The sequence below is a fragment of the Lagopus muta genome, chromosome 5 (genome assembly GCF_023343835.1).
Source record: "Lagopus muta isolate bLagMut1 chromosome 5, bLagMut1 primary, whole genome shotgun sequence".
NCBI classification, from domain to species: Eukaryota; Metazoa; Chordata; class Aves; order Galliformes; family Phasianidae; genus Lagopus; species Lagopus muta.
The window spans coordinates 14,105,330-14,127,860 of NC_064437.1; the positions used below are offsets into that span (position 1 = coordinate 14,105,330).

Below are 22,531 nucleotides of genomic sequence, written 5' to 3' on the forward strand. Positions count from 1 at the left end.
AAAAGATGGATGAAGACAATCATTCATCTGTATAGAGAAAGCCAAATGCCCATTCCCCCTCAAATTCCTGAGGCTTAATAAACAAGCATTTGTGCTTGTTCTTTGAAACAGCCACAGTTAAGAGGCTGAGGTGGTTGATTGCGTAAGACTGATGGTTTAAAGATGAGATTTTAGGGGCTCTGACTGTATACTCTATTCATTCAAGTCTATTAAAAGCTGTCTAAAAGCTTCTGAAACTGCTGCTTTTTTAATGGAGCTAGCTTTATTTTGTTACTCTGGTGCACCTGGTAAGACCTCTGGGCATCTGATCGCCTTTCATGATATTAGCATCATTGCTGGTTATTGATGTATATGTTTCTCCTCTCTGAGATGATTTTCACCTTTTCTTTTATCAGAGGTTTGCTGGCTGCTTTTTTTTTTTCCTCTTTATCTTCACTTGCTGGAACTGTGGTTGTCTTCCTAATAGTGGTTCTTGATAAAGCCTACAACTTGTTCTCTCTGGTTTAGGGTAGAAGGAGAGTTGTTATTCAGCTGTATAATGTAAAATAAGAGGAGAGCATTGTTAATTGTAAATGACCAGCCTTATTAACTGGGTTCAGACATGCAGGGGAGAATTCTGATGCCCTTTCCAAGGATAAGCTTGATGTATCTGTGAGATGCCAGTTTACTTTCTTCATAGGTTCTGTTCTGGGCTTCCATCAGAATAACTTAAGACTTCTTGTACTCTCATGCTATGGTATGTGTCTGTGAGCACAAATTGAAAAAAAAAAAAGAAGAAACTGGCATTTAGAGGAGTGTGGGGTAATACAGCATAATTTAATTCTTAGCCAGCGTGTACACTATTTTTCATCTCCAATTCTTTTCCTTCATCCCCATGGTCACACAATATTTAATGTGCTAGGCTTCCTGTATTCACCACATTGATTGGGGAAATTAAGAGTGATGTCTTAAATGGGCTTGAAGCACACTAACTGTTGGCTTTGAGTGATTAATAGTAAGGTGCTGTGCTTCTTAAATCCTTTTGAAGGTCATCAGTGATCTTGAAGGTTGGTTTCTGTCTTTTGAAATCACTGAAACAGGAATCTGTACGTTTCTTCTTTCTCCATGGATGTATTGCATCTGTGCACAAAGAAAAGTGAAATGAAAGAAGGTGAATATATGGAAAAATAACAGGAAAAGTTTTTGTTGGTGACTCTTTGAAGAAAATAGCAATTTCAGCCTAAGTACAGAACAAAATATTTATGCTACTATTGACTTATGTGCTAAGTACTTAACATATTCTGAAGTCATGGTGCAATTATATTTTGTAGATTTGCTGGTTTTCAGGTAGCTTTCTATATCTGTTTAGTTGTTTTTTAGTTGTTTGGTATAAATTAGCCATCAGAGTTGTATTTCACAAGAAATTGAGCACAATCAATTCAGTCAGGTTTGTGAAGGATGAGGCACTCCTTGAAAGACTTAAATCTGCCTCTTACCTCCCTTACCCCACATTGCTCTTGGATGGCGTGTTTATCAGCTGTTCTTGTGAAACCTGAGCTTTTACTGTAGCTTTTCTGTAATGATCTCTCCATTGTGTTTTAGCAGCATTAATATTTACTTTTTTTTTTTTTTTTAAAGCCCTGGCAACAGAAGAAAAAGGTTCTTATTAAGTGGATTTTAAGACAAGACTATTTCAGAACTGTTGTATTGACTGCAGCAGCTGATAATGCTTGGCCCTTAAATTATGGGAGCAGTTTATCTTCACACTAGGTAACTTGAGTAACTTTCATATCTGAATGATATAAGCAATGGGTTTCCTACTCAAGCCAGGGTCATTTATTACAGCTGATAATTAAGAAGCTTAATACATTTCAGACCCTTGATCCTATATTCAGCTTTTGTGAAAATCTGTGAAGCTTTATAGAGCATCATTGATTTCCACTGGTATGCAGACAAAAATAAGAATTCAAAGGTGCAAAGCCTTCATTTTTTGCTATAACTGAATGCATTTTAGGATGTGTTCTTTGTTAGGTTGTTCATTAGTTGTGATCGTGTGTATCATATATTGTGTTCTTAAGGTTAAAAAATGATAAAAAATAAAAGAAAAGTTGCTGTGTCATAGGATTACATGGATTCTTCTGAAATTTGTAAGCAATTTGATGTTGGCTGATGAAAAATGTTGAGTGTGTAGCTCCATCCCAACCCCAACTCTCCCCCCTCCCTCCCTTTTTTATATAAGTTTCTGACAGGAAATCTGTAGCTAAATATTATTTTATGAGTTCCATCTGTTCAATGTATAATAGTGTTTTATAATGCAGTCCAGATTGCTGCCCAATAGAAATGTCCTATAGCACGAGATAGACTTTCAAGTGATTGTTGTACATACTAATTATCTTTTAATGAGCGATTCATTTAAATTTTAAGTTAACTAGCTCATTTTAAGTAGCACTTTCTTGATGGAAAAGTTGCCGCTAATTAACTAAAACAGTGCCTCATGTTTCTAGTTCCAATATGTTGTTATTTTTGTGTTTTGTGTTTTATTTCTTTAAAATGATTTAAATAGCTGCATTATCATACTGGAGAGCAAGAAGATGCAACTTGAGATTCTGATTGCAGTAGAAGTAGCAAATTGTTGCTAAAATGTTTATGTAGTTTGCTTCTGTGATGTCTGCAATGTAACCCAGCTAGTGAGAATTAAGAGCTTTTAGGGTAGCCAGTATCATTTTCATTTTGACAACTCAGGTGATTTCTTCAAGTACTGAGAGTAATTGATGAAAACATTAAAGCATTAGCTCTTCAAAGACATATGTCAGCATATATATTTTAATGAAACTTTCCATCCTTCACAGCTGAGAAGGTAATGGCAGCTAGGCATATTCTTATGATGTGAAAATGAGGAAGAAAAAAATTCCCTAAGAACGTGCCTATACTTTTCATTATGTCAGTCATAATTTTTATGCACTTGACTGTAAATCTTAGAAGACTTGGAATAGGCTATGCTTTGAAAAATGCAATGGATTTTTTTCTAAATATCTTTACTGCCTGTGAGTTTACATCTTCCAGTGATAATCTGAATAATTAGCATTAAAATTATAATGCTTATCTGCTCAGGACTAACTTAAAACGACTGTCTTGAATGTTACATGAGCCAGGCTCACTTCTTGACTGGACTGCAGGTACTTCTGAGAGGGATAACTTTGCTCCCTCTAGTGGGGATTAGCTTTATAACGTCCTAAATAATTATTTTCTAGAGCTTTCACTTTATAAAAAGAAACTCATTACATGTCCATGCTGGATTTCCTTTCACCAAAATAGTTTGTTGCAGACATTTTAATGTCATGAATATGAGTTTTTGTTGGGTTTTGCAGCTCAGTTGTTAACAAACCAGCTAAAAAATAGATAATTTCCTCTGGTTCATTTCCCGTGGCTGCATGTTTTGCACAGAGTGAACCTTTGCAGCAAATGAGGTAGTAATCCATCTTAAGTTCCAAAGTTGAAACTATTCATATATGTGGTCATGAGGGAGCACTGCTCTATCATTTTGTAAAATTAAAGCCATTGGTCTCAACTGCTTTTTTTGACGATTATGTTGGATGAGTTGGTATCTGGGCTGAAAGCAGTGATTGTGCTCAAATGCTGATATCCACAACAGATGTGCAGAGACAGCTAGTCTGACTCCCACAGCTCTGCTAGGGCTAGACAGCCCCATTAAGCTGCTGTCAGCTCCACCATTGCCAGTCGCAGCACAGCTTCTTGCGACATCACTCCTCTGATGTCAGGAGATAGTCTGTTGTGTTCTGGTGTGCAGTCATGTTGTCCTCTGTGGAGAGAAGCAGTGTGAAACTCCTTTGCGTCAAAGTTGATGGGGGGGAGAAACAACAAAAACCAACCCCAAGTCCCAAAATGCTGATGACAAAAGCTCCACAGCACTTAAAACATCTTTTGTACCGCTAAGCTGCTGCAAAAAGCAAAAGTGTAGCAGAGCTGTGTAAACTCTGCTTTTTGTTCAAGAAAAATCTGCAGTTAGGAAATGTGTTATAGTTTGAAGTAAGCTTCATTGTACAGATTTGTCAGTGTAGTTTTCAGAAGTTAATACGTTGCAGAAATTGCACTATGGCAAAGATAGGTTACAAACAACTCGTGGGGCATTGAAAATATGTAGAGGTGTTTGTTGTCATTTTTAAGTGGCATGTACAATATCAAGTGACATTTCTGCTGCCTGTTGAATCTGCAGGCTTGTAATGCTGACTGCAAGAGTGAGCCTTTTCTATAATCTCTGGAACAAAATGAGGGAAAATGCCACTAAGTACAAAACAGTGAATCCTTCCTGGTTCTGCCACGTGTTCTTGTGAATCAGACATATTGTTTATTTTTGTGTTTCTCCATCTTTTAATAATTGAGTCCTGCATGCAGTTTTTCTTACTTTGCAAACATTAAGTGCTTTGAGAATCTCAAATGCAATTAAATTAAAGTATTAATTTGCCCAGGTCTTTTATTTGTTTGGTGTTCAGATTTCAAAGGCATACTATGATCAGAAATCCTTTCAGAAGGTTCTTCCCCTCCCATTCAAAATATTTTATTGTTTTTTTTTCCCATTCATCTAACATTAAAACCAGAAGTGGCTGGTATTTATCATTTAATGCAGGCAGAATATGAAGTACTTACAAAGAGCTAATGTAAGAAACCATGTACTTTCAGACAAGTAATTAATGGAATTTTCGTGTTCTCTGGAAGGCTACTCGGGTCTGTAATAGGAATTACTAAATATTTTTGATACAGCTGAGTCTTGCAGTATTTCTTCTAGATGGTGCCCATATGGAAGACAAGACGGTGGAGTGTCCTTGGTTAGTTCATGGTAGCTATTGTGTTATTCATTGAGACCTTTGCCTACATTTGGGAGCACAGAGGATTAGGCCATGAGAAAGAACAATGTCTTATAAATTTTACATAGATTTGCTGAAAAAATACATACTGTACTGAAGTACAACTTGTCTTCTCACTTGAGATTTTCCTTATCATCCTAACTAACCATAAGCTAGAAGTGTACAAAGATGTGAAGTCCTGATCTATAACAACTTAGATACAGGATTTTACTTTGATGAAAAGTGACCCATTTTCACACTGATATGGTTATGTCTGAAGCAGTGACAATTTTTCCCCTAAGACAATTTTAATCCTGCAAGTTGCTGTCAGCCTGTGACATCTCTTTCCTGAGGAGAAGATAGCATGGTATGAACTGCGTGTCAAAGGAGGTGTGAAAACATTTTGAAGAGGCTGCTCAGGACTTGGGAGAAGTTACTTTTATTGGGAGCTAGAAATAATAAGATTTAAATTATTTTATTATGAACGTGGGGAAGTTTTTACAGCTTATATGCAGCCCAAGTCCTTCTTCCTCTTGAAGGTCAAAATTGTATACTGCAAAAATACATGCTTGAATCAAAAGACCAAGTGACTGTACACTTATATTGCTACTGCATGTTTTTCAAGTGGCTTTTGTATATGTCTTTAAAAGGCATTTGTAGATTATAGAGTTCGGGAGAAGTGCATTGACGCCAGCCTACCAAGAAGGCAGCAAAAGTGTGAACCTTTCTATATCTGAATGGGTTATTGTAAGTGGAACTAACTACTAAGAACTTGAGAAGAGGTGTATGGCTATTAGCAAGGGGCCATGAGTGCATGAGGAGGAGCTCCAGTATCTGGGAGGATGTTAGGAAGAAGACAAGGCAAAACTAAAAGGCTTAGGAAGACATGAACTACAGCCATTGAAGGAGACGAGTATGCAAATGCTGTTCTATATCAGCCACAGAGCAGTGCTGAGTTATTTGTTACCACACAGTATGAATTTGTCAGTTGCTTGATTGCCAATTTATGAAATCTGTGTTCTTTTTCCCTTACACTTGGTTCCCTTGTATTGTCTTTTTAGAAAGGATGACTTCATTGCTTCCTTTAGGAGAAGCCCAGGATCAGATAAGGATAACCTTAAAAACTTGACATGAGTTGTATTTGAGATGGACCTAGAACAGAGGAGATAAAGGACTGGGATCCATGTTCGCATCATTTATCCTGGAGCTTTCCTTAATCAAAGATGTTACAAATAACCAAACAACATCTCTTGGCTTTCCCCCCCTCTTTTCTGCTCAGCCTTGTGGTACCTGGATTGTTACCAACACGGTAGGATGTCTTTAGAGCTCTGTTCCAGGATAGTTATCAAATTTCCTGGCGTAGTAGGAGAAATTTGCCCCTGCTTCTGTAAGATGTTACTGCACTTGCAGAAGAGGCAACTGAATGGATGGCATTGATAGTCAGTTCTGCAGGGTAAGGAAAGACTAGTACGGGAACTTGTTAATATGTGGGTAGTTCTCTCTCTAACCACTGCAACTGAGCTTGCTGAGAAACACCAGTAGGTTTGTTTTACTTTTTTTTTATTTTATTTCTTATGCAACAGTGTTGTCAGAGTGTCTGTGTCATGGCCAAGAAATCCTTTTCACACTTTGCTCTGCTCACCATGTCAGTGACGTGTTTCTGGAAGGTAACGTCATCTCCTTGGAAACAGAATTCACAGGTGTATTTTTTGCTTTTAAGTATCCCAAATAACTAAGATATCTTACAAAACACAGTATCAGTTGGTACATCTTTCCAGTCGTTTATTATAGTCCCAACCCCCCATAAAGCGATGGCTTGGATTAATGTGTCTTTCTGACTTAACACTTCAAAGAAATGACTTCCATTTCATATAGTAAAAAGGAAAGCTTGCATGTGTTTTCAGGCATACTTTATTTAGATTGCCAAAAAACATTTACAAATATAATGATCCTTATATGTTTACAGCCTGTTAACATAAAAATGAACTTTTCAACCTTACTATTCATGTACACAAAAACAGATATTTGAGACTACTGAAGTTTGAGGATGATGACTTGATGTAGCAGCAAGGCGAATTTAAATTATGTATATGGAAATCATCTCTGTGGTCACTGGAGCCTTAAACCGAAAGAAGCTCAGGAAAGTTGGGGTTGATGTGTGGAGAAAAAAGACTAAGAGCTCATTTTTGATGGTTGCTCTATTCTGCATCTGTGGAGAGGGCTGGTTCTGTGGGGGCACAGGCCTGGCTGCTTTGGAGCATGGCCTGGAACGGTTTGAGTAGTGTGAAATCTTTGTTTTGAAACATAGTTTTAGCTCTGCTACTGCTGTCTGTGATAGCCATTTAATGTATTATTTTAAATCACCTTAAAATATTTTAAGTGGCTCAGAATTGACAGTTCAATACCTTTTTGCTATAAGCAACAGCAGAAGGATTACTCCCTTACAGAGCCCCACAAGTTTCAGCCATATTGGAAATGGGTTAATGCTAGATTTTTAGGCTATTGACCATTGTTGGAAGCGGATTACTTTGCTTTTATAAAATAAAATCTGACAATTTAAGGTCTTAATATCTGCAAAAGATAATCTGACCAGATACACGAGTTTCTGGTCATTAACGTTTGTTATTCTGCCAAGATCACTCAGCTGTTCGTATACTGTGTTCAGTTTGCTATGTTAACACTACACAAAATACCAACAAAATGATAGGTAAAGCTAAGTTAGCTTGATAAAATCAATGTTTCAATGACTTTGAAGTACTGGAATTAGGACCTTTGATGTTGAAAAATAGTTATGTCTTAATTGAAAAACTTAATCCACTGTAAATCGGGATTAACACCTAGAGGCTTTCAGTGAGCAGCTGGCTCTCTTACTAGTGGATGGTTGTCTGTACAAAACCACTTTGCGGCACAGCTCACCATTCCTGGACTGCCTCTATTTTTACCAAGTACAGGCAGCTCTGGGATGGCACCAGATAAAGCTTGTTAGAGTAATTTTGATTTTGCTAACCAAAGTCTCCCCTATAGTTTTTATGGCAGTGTTGCTGTGCGTGTATGTCTGAACTGAGTATGACTGCCGCTGTTTCTTAGCATGGAGAGGATGAACGTAGAAGGTTTGCATTAGCTGTCTGGTTGTCACAAGTGTTCTCTTGTGCATGATTGGGAAGTAATCCGGTAGGCTTCCATTATGAAAGGCTATCTGAATTTCCTAGATAGGTGTGGGACAGACCTGTTGTGAGGACTTGCAAGATTTCTTTGGTAGAAATCTCTCTGCTGGCTCCTATTGAGCCACTGCTCCTTTCAATCCTCTGAAAGTAAGCAGGGAAAGACTATTTTTAAGACAGGTGATGATTTTATTTAGAAAGGAACCAGGTCACTGCTGCCCGGATTTGTTTTTCTAGTTCTGCCCAAGTTTGGTTTGGTCCTTCCACCGAGATGTAGGAGATAGTAAGAAGAGTTTTCCAGAGGTAGCTTGAGAACTAATTAATTCAATGTTCATTGCAGCTCCAGCATTTAATTCAAAGAGTACATTTCTACTTTCACTTATTTAAAATGGCTATGATTGAAGTTCCTGCAATGTAATTTTTTGAGGGGTTGGTATTGTCAGAGCTTGCTTTTATTCGTGCTTATTTTTTCATCTCCGTGTGAGATGAAGTCTTTAAACTGAGAGCCTAAGATTAGAATAAAGCTGAGGCTGTTTCTGTCAGTCTTTTTTTTTTTTTTTTTTTTTTTTTTTTTTAAATATATAGATACTGGTATTTAAGCAATATAGGCAAGGAAAATCTCCCAACTAACAACTTGCAGATTTTTGGGAAAAATAAGACATACTTCTGATTTGTGTGTAAAGCAACCAGACTACAGAATTAAATTGATTTTCTTAAAATGAAGCTAGGGGAAAAAAACAACAACACAAGATGAATGGTTTTCACAAAGAAAATGGTATAATCATGATCTTGTCTAGTCGGTATTTATAACATATAATTAAAATTAATTCTGTTATGAATTAGCAGCAATGGGTCACATTCAGCATGCAGATTCATTTCTTTTTTTTTCAAAGGACTTGCTCAAAATCCTATGCATACGTTAAGGTCAGCAATCATGTTTCATGTCCAGTATTAATTAAGCAAATATATCACATATACTAAATAGAAATATACGAAGTTTATTTTTGGTCCTCTAATTTACTAATATTCCTAACAAAATCTTTGTCAACAATTCTGATTAGAAAGCAACGCTATTTGTTATTTCCTTTTTTGGCTATTAGTCCAACTGACAATATTTTGTTTTCCAGATCAGGTTAGCTTAGCCAAGAAGTGCAAAGATAAACAGGGATGTAAATGTAATGCTGGAAATAACTGTACTTTTCCAATTCGGTTTGAGTATGATGGTGACTTACTGAGTAGAGCACTATCCATACATAGGTGACCTAGGTGGCTTTAACAGACAATGTAATGTAGACTAGACCCTTTTGAAGAATATAAATAATTTTATCTCTGGGGAAGATTTTATAAAGTAAGTAGTCTCTAGACCTTCTTGCTAAATGGAATCAGATAATCTATATTGATCTGGCTTTCTTTATGTTTGAACTGTATTTTGCTTGAAGGAGTGAAGTTCACATGTCTGTAGTGAAACGCTTATGAGAACCATATCCTTATATATAAAGAGGTTCCATTAACTTTTCTTGCAAACACTGAAGACTTGTGTTACAATAAGATGCTAGGTGAGAGCTGGCCCCAATCCTATATATCAAGGAAGTGCGTGGTCAGAATGTAATCTGGAAGTACTCAGTGTATTAACTGCAAGGATATTAAAAAAAAAAAAAAAAAAAAGCAGAAATGAAATGAGAAATACGGGGTAGGACTGTATTGAATATACTGGATAGTGATTTTACTATTGGGTATTTTTGTTGTTGTTTAATATCGAACACTTAATGTCACACTCATCTATATTCTTCTACCGATGTGTTCAAAATAAAGCTGGCAAAAAAACTATCTTGAAATTAAATGAAGAGTATTAAATGCTAACGAAGCCATAGCAGGTCTTTCAGCATCACTGCTTCTAATTTTCTCGCAGCTGCTGCATTAGATGTTATTTAATGATCTCAGTTCCTAACTGGAGTTACCTCCTTGCTACTTCATTTTGGCTGGTTGGTCGGTGTGGTTTTATCTGTTGTTGGGTGGTGATGGTTGTTGTTTGTTATTGTTTTGTTAATTTCTTGGTTGGTTTTTTGTTTTTTTTTTTCTTTTTCTTTCCAAGCTCTATGAAGCGCCATGTGCATTTTTTGGAGTCTGAAAAACAGTTATTTTCTGTCTGGACTGTTATTCTTTCTTCTGATCTAAATACTCATTAACTGCTATTAAATAGTTGTTTTTTTGTGGTTTTAGGTTTTTTTTTTCTTTTTTTTTGACAGTGTGAGTTTTAATTGTTCACTAAACTACACTTCTTACAGCAACTGATCTTTCATATCTGTGCCTTACTGGCGAAAAGCAGCTGTAAAAGCAGTTTATAGAATGAATTATTGGAATCTCTCAGTACCAATAACCGGATTGTCAGAACAGGAGGGGAAAGTTGGGGTTTTGTCCTGACTCAAATTAAATACTTACAATAGTACCAGAAAAGTTAGTGGAAGTTTTGTGCTCTGTTTCTCTCCTTTTGTGTGCTCTGTGTGTGGTTTTCACTTTGTGTAGCTCAGAACTGGGCGCAGAGCACACGTGTTGGGCCTGTCCCACAACTGGAGCGCTTGCGCTTCGTTCTTGTTGTATTGGCTTTACTGCTGTGAAGTCCATCAGCTCAGAGACGCTTTGTAAGACTAACACAACAGTTGGCTACCCTTGCTCTTAAATCTATTTTTACATGTGTTAATGAGGATCAGAGTGGTTAGTAGCAGTTTCAAGGATGATCACTGAGATGTGCTTGCAAGGAGTCACTCGGGCATGAGAGAACCTGAGGCCCACGACTTGGTGCTGGGCACCACTGCTCCTGGAACACAGGGTGCTGGTGCCCCCATGCTTCACCCACTGTTGTCTTTGAGAGCAGTGAACTTTCATCCACGTACAAATGAAGAGACAGCAGGCCTCGTGGTGTGTGTTACGGAGAAAAAGAAAGGCAAAGTATTTTGGGCAGGCCTTCAGTTTCAGTATTTGAGGCATGGAGTTTCTGAAGAACCGAAGTAGTGGTTCTGCTGTTGGTGAGACTTAAAACTAGAGCAGAATAGAGCTACTATTCTTAAAGGTCTTTGGAAGTGTTTCTTTGTTATTACTGATAGCTTGAACAAATTTAACTTTGGGGTTTTTATATTAACCTATATTTCTCATGTAGTTTTAATTGGCTATAGTGACAGAAATCCTCCATGGCCATAAATTGGCATAGCACCATTGATTCTTTCTTCCTTCTCCATCCCCAAAGTATTGGTATCCACATGCAGCAGTGCTGCTCCGCTTTATGAAAGCAGCGTGCTATTCAAAAGCTCCCAGAGGAGCCACATTTCAGTGGAAGAGGAAGGCTACATGCTATGTGTACATAATTTGGAGAGTGAATCAGAACATTAACTTTGCTACATAATTATGGATAATTTTTAAGCTTCTGTTCAGTTTTCATTCTTTATCAGAAGAGAATGAAGTCAATATTGAGTAGGTTTTTGGTTCTGCTCTGGTTCCGTATTTAGGCCAGTGAAGTGCTTAATGCAGCTATTGGGCATGGAAACAGCTTGAGAGCTGTCGGTGCCTCAGGCTGCCAGCTGCTTGGCTAATTGGGCTGAGAACAGAGTGGGAACAGAGCTGAGACACCAGGTCAGATGCCTTCAGTATTGCTTCCTACCTGAAGAAAGTTGCTTACTGGTTTAAAGTGGTATCCAGTGTCAGAGATACACCAGTGATGTTTGCTCTGGGGCGATGCCAGCATCACTGGCACTGACATGTGGAAGGAAGTTTAATCTACATCTTTTTATTTCATTGGCAGATGCTCTGTCCCTGGAGACTTTCAAGATGAGGGTGGATAAGGCCCTGGGCAACCTGATCGAGTTGTGGTGTGCCTGTTCATTGCTGGCGAGTTGGACTAGATGGTCTTCAGATGTCCCTTCTAACTCTAAGGATTCTATGAAGATTGCTGAGCTAAAGTTTTTTTCGAGACTGAGCCTTTCCTCTTATGACTGGGGGCTTTTCCACTAGGATGTGTGGCAGGCACGTGAGAGATACTGAAGAGAAATTATGTCTGTGGACACATGCAAAATGAAAGTAGACATAGAGGACAAAACATAATTTGTGGAAGTAGGGTGTAGGCTCTGAATTGTTCCTCCAGATACTTAATTAACTTCAGTTTGACAGTTATCAAGGCTCAAAATTTGTTCTTTATCAAACGCAGTAAGGGCTAAGATACAGGGAGGGAAATGAGTTTCTGGTTTTTGCAGATTTTCTTGTTGAAAAGTCAAGGAGGTTCTGGCGCTTTAGTGAGAAATGACTAGTTTAAAATATTTAGTTTTGCTAACCTTTAGTTTGTTAGGATCTGTGCTGCTCTATTTTATTCGTGAAGATTTCATTTTGTATGCAGTTAACACTTGGAATTGCAGTAAATGGTAATAGGCTGTTTTTAAGACATTAATCTGTTTGAATGTGCAAGGAATTTAGGCAAATAACAGCTTCTGATACAGTAATTTGTTTCTGTTGTTATTTAAAACTGTTTAGCTTCATTTTCAGATGATTTTATTAGAATGTAGAGACTTACTGCATTTTCACAGGTGGTTTTCTTAGCTGAGACCCTAAGAGAGCAGGTCTAAGCAATCAAACTTTGTCTATCCATTTCTCTCTGTATTATTTTTGAACCAATAACTTTGAAACCTGTTGACAAGCTGCATTGACTTGAAACTGACTTGAAAGGGCAGAAATCTTGAAGATAAATCACTTTAGATTTTACCATAATTAGTGGTGGTGTACAGATTGAATGCCGCATCAGTTCTTCTGATGAAGAAGGTGTAACTTAGAACTGTATGTTATTTTCTGGTACCATCGGATTGGCAAACCAGCTTACAGTTGGCTGTGGTATGTTGTGTTTTCTGTTACAAGATGATGTTTCAAGATACACAAGTCATGAGAAGATGTTGCCAGTTACAGAAATGGGATAAGAGAATGTTGAAGGAGATGTAAACTAATGGATGAGAAGACAAGCTTGTTCTGTTGTTTATATCAAAGCTGTTGCCACCAACTGAAGACTTTCTGCAAATAATTCACTGTCTGGTGAACTACCAGCATAGCAGCCCTTTATTACACTGATTATGTGTACTGCTGCCTGTGTGCAAACTATCTATGAAATGGATGAAAGCTTGCATGTGGGACAACTGCAGATGATGGAACAGAGCTTTTCAACACGCTACAGAAATGATATTATTTCAGTGACCCTAAAGAGGCAGTAATAAAATAGCTCATCAAGATGAAACAGAATGTTTTGTGCTTTGAAATTATCACGCATTTTATTACTATGAAAATCTGTGTCTTGGATTCAAAGTATCACTTGCTGAAATGCCATTTATCTTTTTTAATAAATGTAGAAAACTAGTGTAAAACTTAGGGATGACGGTCTTAACCCAATTCAAGCATTTCACTCTTCATAACTTTGCCTGGCTGTTTTTCTTACAAAGTCAGTTTTAAATAGAACACAGTGAAAGCAATGAGACTGGAGTACGTCATTTTGCCCACTGGTTTTCTGATAGAAAATAAATGACCTAACCTGATTTTTTTATAATTGATTTTGGTGGAACCAATCTAACCCTATGTAGACAAACTCTCAAAATCAAAGTTGAATTTGCATGGTTGTAATATAAGGAGATTTCTGGTAAACAAAATATATTTAATAAATACGTAGGATCTTGTTCCTCCCTATCTTTTACAAGTTGTTAAAGCCTACATCGTGTTTTCTACCATACTTCTAAAACACTTAAGCAGTGTTCATTTTTCAACCATTTCAGGGTGATAGAAGAGCAAATAAGGAGTTAATGGACATTTGGTTAACTGCTTTAATTTCTCTAACTCCTGATTAATATAGTTATCTCAAAGACTGTTCTGAGCTGTGTGTTAACATTTCTAGATCTCTTCCCACACCCTTGTTTACTGATGTAGATGAAATTTGTGCAATTTTAACAAGTAAACCATGTTAATGTTTAGAATGTAGCAAAAAAAAGCTTCCTGACTTCATAGGAAAAACTGCCATCACTTTTCATGACTGGAAAAAACCCCACCTGTTTTTACAAAATTTGCAGCTTTCTTCCTTCCATTAGTAATAATAGACTACAGTGAGATGGGGTCTTGGGATGGACTGCCAGATGTTTTCTGGGGTCTCATCTGCTTCTGACTGCCTCTAGCCTCCATTGCCCCTTTGGCAGTTTATACCCTGTGTTTCATCTCCACTATTGGTTTTATCAAACAGACAATTTCTGTTCTTCACCATAAAAATTAGTTTTCTTGCTAGTTGGATGTTTAAAGCAGTTCACTTATCACACTAACTCTTGAGTTGCGATTTCAAATATTTCAATAGAGCAATACTTATCATCATGTCGATTTCTTGCATCTTTTGGCTTTCTATGTATAAAATGTATATAAAACTGCAAGTTCTCAGCACCCTGGAGCCTTATTGGCACTGCAGTTCTGTGCAGTTATCTAGCTGAGATTCTCTGGAATAGAAAACAGAAATAAAATGTTTCATTTCCACCTTTCTAGGTGGCAAATACATCCACACAGCCCTTGGGCATCCATGCAACACAGTATGCCTCCCTTCCAAACCTCTAACAGTGGCATGGAGAGGAGCTGCTGTTTCTTGTGGTAGCCATCTCTAGTGAGATGAAAGCCTGGTCTATTGCCTCATCTTTCCAAAACTGGAGGTTTGCCAGCAGTGATGGGAGAGGTAACAAATGAGAAAGGAAGGAGTAAAAACTGTGACTAGTGTAGTGGGGAGCAACAGATGTCACATAGAAAATTGAGAGATGCTCAATAAGCATTTTCTACAAACATTTTCATACCGATGTGACTTAGTTATGGGGTGTGAGAGACGAGCATATGAAGAGGTTTAAGCTTTGAAGCATTTCAGACAGATGGAAGTTTGTGGTTGAAGACAACTTATGTGGAATTATAGGGTAGTGGTGTTCACAGCTTAAAGATTCTGTTTTAAAGTGATTTCATGTTGTAATTAAAGAGTCATGGTGAAAGAAAACACAAGGAGCTGAGTTATGGAAAGCAAGGGAAGTAAAGTCTGGTAGCTGCTGCTGCAAAGTATGTCATCCAGAAGAGCTGCACCATGGATATGAATATAATACAGGGGATTATATGTTACTTTTGTGATATGGACCTCAGACTGCACTGCTGGCCTACACAGATTTTCTTGAATGCATTATTAAAAGCAATATTACAATAAGTGAATCAGAGAAGTTGCTTTGATATCTGTATTACAAAGCATATTACAGAGTATGCTTATCTAGGACAGAACAAAGCTGTGTCTGAATCAGCACAAAGTATTTAATATTCAGCAGCAGGAAAAAAAAGATCTAATAGCCTTTTTTTTTTTTAATACAAATAGATTTTTAGCACTTGAAGCAGAGTTCAGTTGTTCAGTGTCATCCTTTATATAAAAGGTTAATTTGTAATGCACTCACCTTGCCATAGCTTGCTTTTTCCACGTTTCTTTCTTGTCCACTATTTGGTGTATTTCAGTACTGACATCACTTTTCTCTTTGATGTTAACTGTTTCATAAGCATCTGTGAACTTGACATCAGTAAAGGCAGTGGAAATTTGGAAAACAGTTTATTGTAAGCTTTGCACTTGGGCCTCATGTTAATTAGACTATCAAAAAACCTGGTTTCATCTGAATTCCAGCTCCTCTCTACAGTTAATTGACTAAATCTGTAGTGCTAGTATTCTACTCGTTTTGTAAAATTCATCCAGGTTGCTTGAGTTATTCCTTTTGTTATAGTTTTTAAATAGTGGATAGAAATTATTTGAGATACTTTGGGGATGGAACCATTTTGGTAGCACATATCAGACATTTTTCCTTAAAGGTGTTGGCTTTCGGAAGCTTTTAAATGAGTCATAGAATATGGGATGCATTCCCTAGGCATATTGTTTTCCAGTCTGTCAGACTATCTCACCTTTCATCTTTTGTGTGTTTTATAGATTTCTCACATCAAATGCGTCAGAAATACATATGACAGCACACGTTTGCTTTATTGCTGGGGCAGTGTCACTTTGCACAGTGCTGTTTGCCTTCTAAAGTTTGAACTTCAGAACTGTCAGTCTTTATATTGAAATTTTGCATTTGTCATCCTTAACAGAAAGGGCTATTGCAAGACATGAAGTCAGAGAGATAGAACAGCGTCATACAGCAGATGGCCCCCGACAGGATGTGACACTGGATGAAGAAGATGATGTGGTGATTATTTACAATAGAGTACCTAAGACTGCCAGCACATCCTTCACAAATATTGCCTATGATCTTTGTGCAAAGAACAGATACCATGTTCTACATATCAATACAACCAAAAATAACCCTGTCATGTCTCTGCAAGATCAGGTAAGCAGCTGCATTTGGGATGGTTCTATTAAGCAGGTGGAACGCATGGAAAACATTTTTAGCTATTGTAATCAAAGAAGATCTGATGGAATCAACTTTGATATCACGTTTTCCAATATAAATGGAGCTTAACATGTTTATTTTTATTTTTTGTAGAGAAGAATTAAATAATAGGTTTAGTATTTGCTGTGCTGCTGGAGGTGGTAAGTACCTGTTTATAGGAGAAAAGCTAAGCTAAAAACAGGCATAGTTATGGAAATCTTGACCTTTGTTTTTATAGCTGTGTGTACTGCATTACTGCATTGTCTGCCTTTTGGCTCTTTAATAATATTTGCCTGTCATCTCCATCTGCAATGCATGCAGTCTTAAGTGCTCTCTTCTGCATAGTGTGGGTGCTGTGCTGTGCTGTCAGGGCTGCACTGCTTCTTTGATCAGGTCTGGTCAGGTCTCGCAGGTGACAAAACGCAGGTGGGAAGATGTGGCTGTGAAGAGACACTGTAAATGGGTCACTTCATACTTGCTTTGAGCTCTAAACTAAACTTGTGGCAATCTCAGGTTGAAATTGATCATGGCTTCTGTTGCATCGTATGATAAGTATTTAAAAAGATGATGGTGGAGGGGATGAATGCTGCATTTTTCTTATACATAGGGTGGGGATTTAGGCTTTTTGTTTTTAAGTTTTAAAATATTTCTTTGCTCATGCTGACTGCACATGCAGGGAAACTAAGCCAAAGGTCTGAAACATCACTGTCCTTGTCCCTGACCATAAAGCAAATGTTGCCAAACTCTCAATATGTGCTGACCATCGTGTGCCCATTGCTTTAAGTTGATATGCAGCAGCAGCGGGAGCTGTTCTGCATTGCAGCATGTCAGCACTGAGGCTTCCAGCTCCTTTAAGTGCCTGCCTACAGGCAGGAGTACTTGGAACAGCTGCTGTAGTCTGGAGGAGGGGGAAACAGATGGCAATGGGCCCTCCACTCTCTGTTCTATATGGGAGAGAAAGAGTGAAGTCGGGATATGAGCATGGGGCCACAGGCTGTAGTTGAGGTGGGAATGGGCACCTGTTTTGTGGTGGTGGGATTGTATCACTGTTGGGTTCTTGCTGTTGTGAATTTTTTTTCCTGAAGTATGCAGGTGATATTGTGATTAAATCAGGCAGTCATCATGCTCACTGTGTGGAGCAAGTGCTTAAGACCTGTGCCCCAAGAGCAGAGTTAACATACCATGTTCATCAGTACCACCTGGTTGAGTCATTAGGTGCATCACGAGTAGTGATGTGGACACAGCATAGAGGCAGAATCATTTTTACTGGTGATACTGTTAGTTAAAACAACTATCTCCCAGAGCAAGATGAAGACTATTTTAGGCTGACGTAAATAAATTAGTAAAATAGTAAACCTTCTGGTATATGCTATTTCTGCACTGCTTCTTCCAAACTATTCTAGTTCTGTTACAGATTTTAAGTTCTCTGCCCATATGTGGAACCTTTACTTCTTGAATGCAATCTGGGAAAGATGACTACTTAAAATTCACTCCAAATATAAACTGTATCTGTTTTGTGGTAATCTCACAAAAGTCCCTAACACATCCATTTTAGTTTCAGATGGAACTTTTCTCAACAGTGCTCCTTTCTTGCAGCTTGTCTGAAAGCAGGATTGGGGATCTGCCCCTCTTTTCATAGGTTGGGCTTTTCCTTTCCAGCAAGCTCAGCACCATATTTGCATTTCTGACCTGTGTTCAATAAAGTGAAGTAATTTGATTTTTTGCTTGTATGTTTCAGTACTGATACCTTTTTTCCATACAAGTGTGCCTTTGTTATGGCTAACTGGATGTCATACCAGTCGCACAAAGTTCTGCTTCTTTGTTATATGGTAAAATTGTCATCTAATAGATTTAAAACTAAATTACTTTTCTATCTTGCAGCATCTATTCTTGATATATCATCAGAAGAAGGGAGCATGGGGACACATTTTTTTGGTGCTGTTGTTGTGAACGTACAAAAAACATGGTGGAATTGTCCCACTTTTCGTTACTTTAATGTGCTACTTGTAGTTCTTCAGTATTTTATCTCATGCAGTTTCTCCCCATTTTTCTCAATAGGGCAAGCTGGAAACACACAATCTTACTTCCTGACGTGTTCTAAAGTGGTGGCCTCTCAGAAGATAGCACATTTGTACTGACTTTAGTAATACGTATTTCCTTTGCTGGTACAGGTTTCAATGACTGTCAGAAGTGGAACAGAAAGGCAGTCTGTTAGAGATGGAAATATTGTGCTGTGAAATATTGGGTGCTGAGCATTTAAGAATGGGCTGGTGCACACCAGTGACCACTGCTGCACACTGCCAGGTGTATTTTTCCTTCTTAGGAAGAGCTGTTTGTGTCAGACAGGTATTCCAGCTTTTTACCATGGCTGGGCTGGTCATTTCCCATCTTTTCAGCATCTCATAGAATTACTTCTCAGCTGCCCTTGCCTTGATCTTGTCATTTTTCATGGCATTCAGCCAAAGCTGTGCTGCTGGCGTCTCTTCAGTGCTCCTGACCCTCTACTTCAGAGGTAACTGCGAGTTGTTAGCTTGGAGAGCTAAGATACCAGTGCCTTCCCAGAAGGATTCCAACTCAGGAATCCCATTGTGCCTGGTCTTGAAATCTAAATCAGGTTTCTTGTGCTGAAGACACTGCTTGCAGTCTTCCTTGAAAACTTTTTCTGCTCAGAATTCTGTGGGGGGGAAGTTCTCACATGTCCTTAGCAGTCTTGTGATGTTTATCATCCCAACTATTTGTATATTAAGTCAGTTATTTTGCTATTGACAAGTCTATAATGAGATGGAGTGAAAAGCTGGGGAATTTTCAGTATCCAAAGATCCACTTGGTACCAGGCCATAGGTAAGGTGTTCAGAATGGGTGCGTGTGTCAGCCCGTAGATATGATTAACTGATGGAAACTGGGGGACAGGGTGATGGTTCACAACACCACTTTGGAATGCATGCACAGATTTCGCTTGGCTTTTTGCTCAGACCAAGTATACTGGTTTTTTTTGTGTTTTTTTTTCTTCTTTCTCACTGGGACTTGCTTTAAATTCTTATCGTCCTAGAAACTGAATGCATTTAACTTACCTTTCAGGACATCTTACGCCCCCAGAGTACTTTTGATCTGGCTTTTTAATTCAGTGAAGCTCAGCCGATTTCTCACTTACGGAAAGCTGTGAAGCAACTTTGTAGCTGATTATATAAAAGCCCCATGAAGCAGCTTCACAGGAATTCCATTCTCATCTATCTGAACTTTAAAGTAACCTCCAGTTCTATTCACTTGGGTTCAGTCTCTTGAAAGCTGCAGTACCTGCTGAGCCCTGAAAAGAAAAATAAAATTTATCATATTTAACAGCAAGAGTCAGCAAGCTGTATTTATCTCTGCCCTAAAAATGTGTGAATCTAGACTCGTTAGAATCATCATAGACTTGTTAGGCTGTGGCCTGGAACAGTTCTGACTTCTGGAAGGCTGCAAACTATGGGAAAGAAGGGAAAAAGCATCTCTTGCCTGCAGGCCAGGTATAGGTGTTGAAAACTTGCATTCTCAGGGGCGCACTGCGTGTTGCTTGTCTGTTTCTTAAGGCAGATGTAAATGTCACATAAAACCTTCCTAGCCTTACTGTTAGCTGTGCTGGCATTAGTGCTAAAGCTAATAAAAGGCTAGAACATCCGCTCAGGTCTCTTGTTGCACTACAGAAATTGTAATTTCTTCTGCAATAACCCTGCTCTGTGATCATAAAAAAATATTTCCTTAGCAAAGACATTCAAAGGCAAATATGTTTTGTTTTTTAAAGAAGGATTACTGGCACGTATAAGGTAAGATACCAGATGGTAGACCGGAGATCGAAGACACAAGTGACCCTTGGGAATTTGTAGTTAACATTTTTCTGTGTCTGGTACGAACTGAAATCTAGCTGGTACATCAGAAAACTTGTTCATGGAAGCATAATTAAAATGACTGCTTTTATTTGCATGCCAAATTATACAAAATACATAATATAACTGATTATCTTGCAGAATTGTAGTGACTAACTGATATTTTAGGTACTGGGAGGGATGATAATATGTACTTTCCATTGAAGAAACTTCTTGAGGCTCTCCATTAAAAATACCTTGTCTTTAATCTTAGAAAGGTGTCATCAATGAAAGTGGGGTTTGTTTCACTAGTAGCATAGGTAGTTCAGCTGAATTCAAACTGGCATAGCTGTATTATCATACGTGCTGCAGACAAAACAAGGCTGCAAGCCAGCGCAGTTTATGAAACACCATTGTATAATGTTGTGCAGTGTTTTTTAGATAGATTTCAGTTTTTCATGTGCAATGTGTGGTTTAAATTGTGAAATGCCACAGACTGTGAAACTTGTGCACTGAAAATTAGTGCTATGTGTTATTAAAAACTGATATCCACTTGTTTTACCTGAGTCCAAGAGTCAGTGTGTGAGGAAACAAGTAAATGGTTATCAACCATGTGAAGTCCTTGATAGAAATTTTTGCACTTGTGAGGAACAGTAACAGGCCAGTCCTAGCTTTTGAAATCTTCATTGGTTTGTGTGTGTTTCATGTTTTTGTGATGCTCTGAATCCACATAGGTCTCTCCAAAAGTAATGCCCCCTATTTATTTCCATGGAAACAAGAATAGATGTGAAAAGCACAATAACACTATTTGATAGAGCAAACTATGGTCTGTAAAACACGATTATCACAGATACCACCATTAGCTGTGCAGTTTCATGAGCAATGAACAAGAGCCTGCATGCTGTGCTCGTAAAAATGAGCATCAGTGGAGGTGACCTGCTGTCACCACTGCTGGAATGCACCACCCACTGCCTCACTGTGCTCACATCCACTGTTTGGTCTCCATCAATGTTCAGCAAGTGGTGATGAATGTCAGTGGGTGCTTTTTTTTCCTCGTGGACAAATTCAGTGACACACCTTTGCTTCACCTCCATGTCAGACACCATTCTGTCAGGCTGCCCCTCTGCTGCCATCTGTCACACTACAACAAACTATAATGGGGTACTGGTGGGAAGTCTTGACCTCTACTGCTGTGCCACCAACATCCACCTCATCCACCAACATTGTGGGCCAGCATAATAAAACAGGAAGCATTACTTCTGGAGAAGCTCTCACCGTACAGAGGATGTTAATGTGTTGTTTTGAGCTCTCAAACTTCTGTCTTATGACTTTGTCTTTTGACCTCAGTATCCTTATCCTAATTTGTGCACTGTATAACAGAGAAGATACTGTAGATATATGGGGGATCAAAGATCTGTCTTCTAATTCTCACCTTCAGAAATGGTGTAGCATCATCACACAGATCGGGCAGTACAACTTTACCTTTTTTATTATCCAATTCACTAGTTTTAAATTAATTTTCAGAGCTAAATGCTTTAATGCTAAAATATTCTGCTCACTTGATAAAGGCAAGCTGTATCAGGATTTGTATGTCCCACTTAGTCATATTTTTTGCTTTGGGATGTATTTCTTATTTTGGGTGTTTTTACCTTTGTAATGTAAAGCTGCTTCTGTTTTTTATTACGTTTACTGGTACTGGCTCTATCAGCCTTTGTTTAGGGGCTAATTTGTACTGTAACATGGAAGTTTCACTGAGAAACAAAGCTTGAAGTAACTATTCAAGGTGATAAACTGTAGATCTAATTTGCTCTTTATAAATCTACAGAATTTCTGGATTACTCATGAATTGCATTTGGGAGGGGAAGCAAATAAACCATCAGATTTGTTTCACGTGTCCCAGTAAAATTGGTCTAAGAAAATGTTTGTAAATGTGGGATGCTGTTACTTGAGGAAATGAATACAGGCCAGATGATTCCATCAAATCTGTACTTGCATTTATGCTTACAGTCAACAGAATTCTGCATTCCTCTCAAATTACAAATAAGAGAGACTGACAAAAAATTGTAGGCATTGTTAATGTTGTTATAGCATTTATTGAATTGCTTTTATGATGGCTGTATGCTGCTTTTGCTTAGTTTAACATCCTTAAATTGGGATTATCTAAAATGAGTCAAACGAACTTTATTTGGCACAAATGATTTCAAAATATTTCAAAGTTACTTTAGACTTTTCTTCTAATGCATTGTAAGCTTTTACTTAAAATA

The 22,531-nt window shown here is 38.0% G+C and overlaps 1 protein-coding gene across 1 annotated transcript in view; it reads left to right on the forward strand.

Moving 5' to 3' along the window:
• HS2ST1 (heparan sulfate 2-O-sulfotransferase 1) overlaps positions 1 to 22,531 on the forward strand; it is a 71,450-nt gene that overhangs the window by 38,191 nt on the left and 10,728 nt on the right. The window contains exon 2 of the mRNA XM_048944723.1: positions 16,148 to 16,386. Coding sequence (XP_048800680.1) covers positions 16,148 to 16,386 — 239 coding nt within the window. The remainder of the gene's footprint in view (positions 1 to 16,147; positions 16,387 to 22,531) is intronic.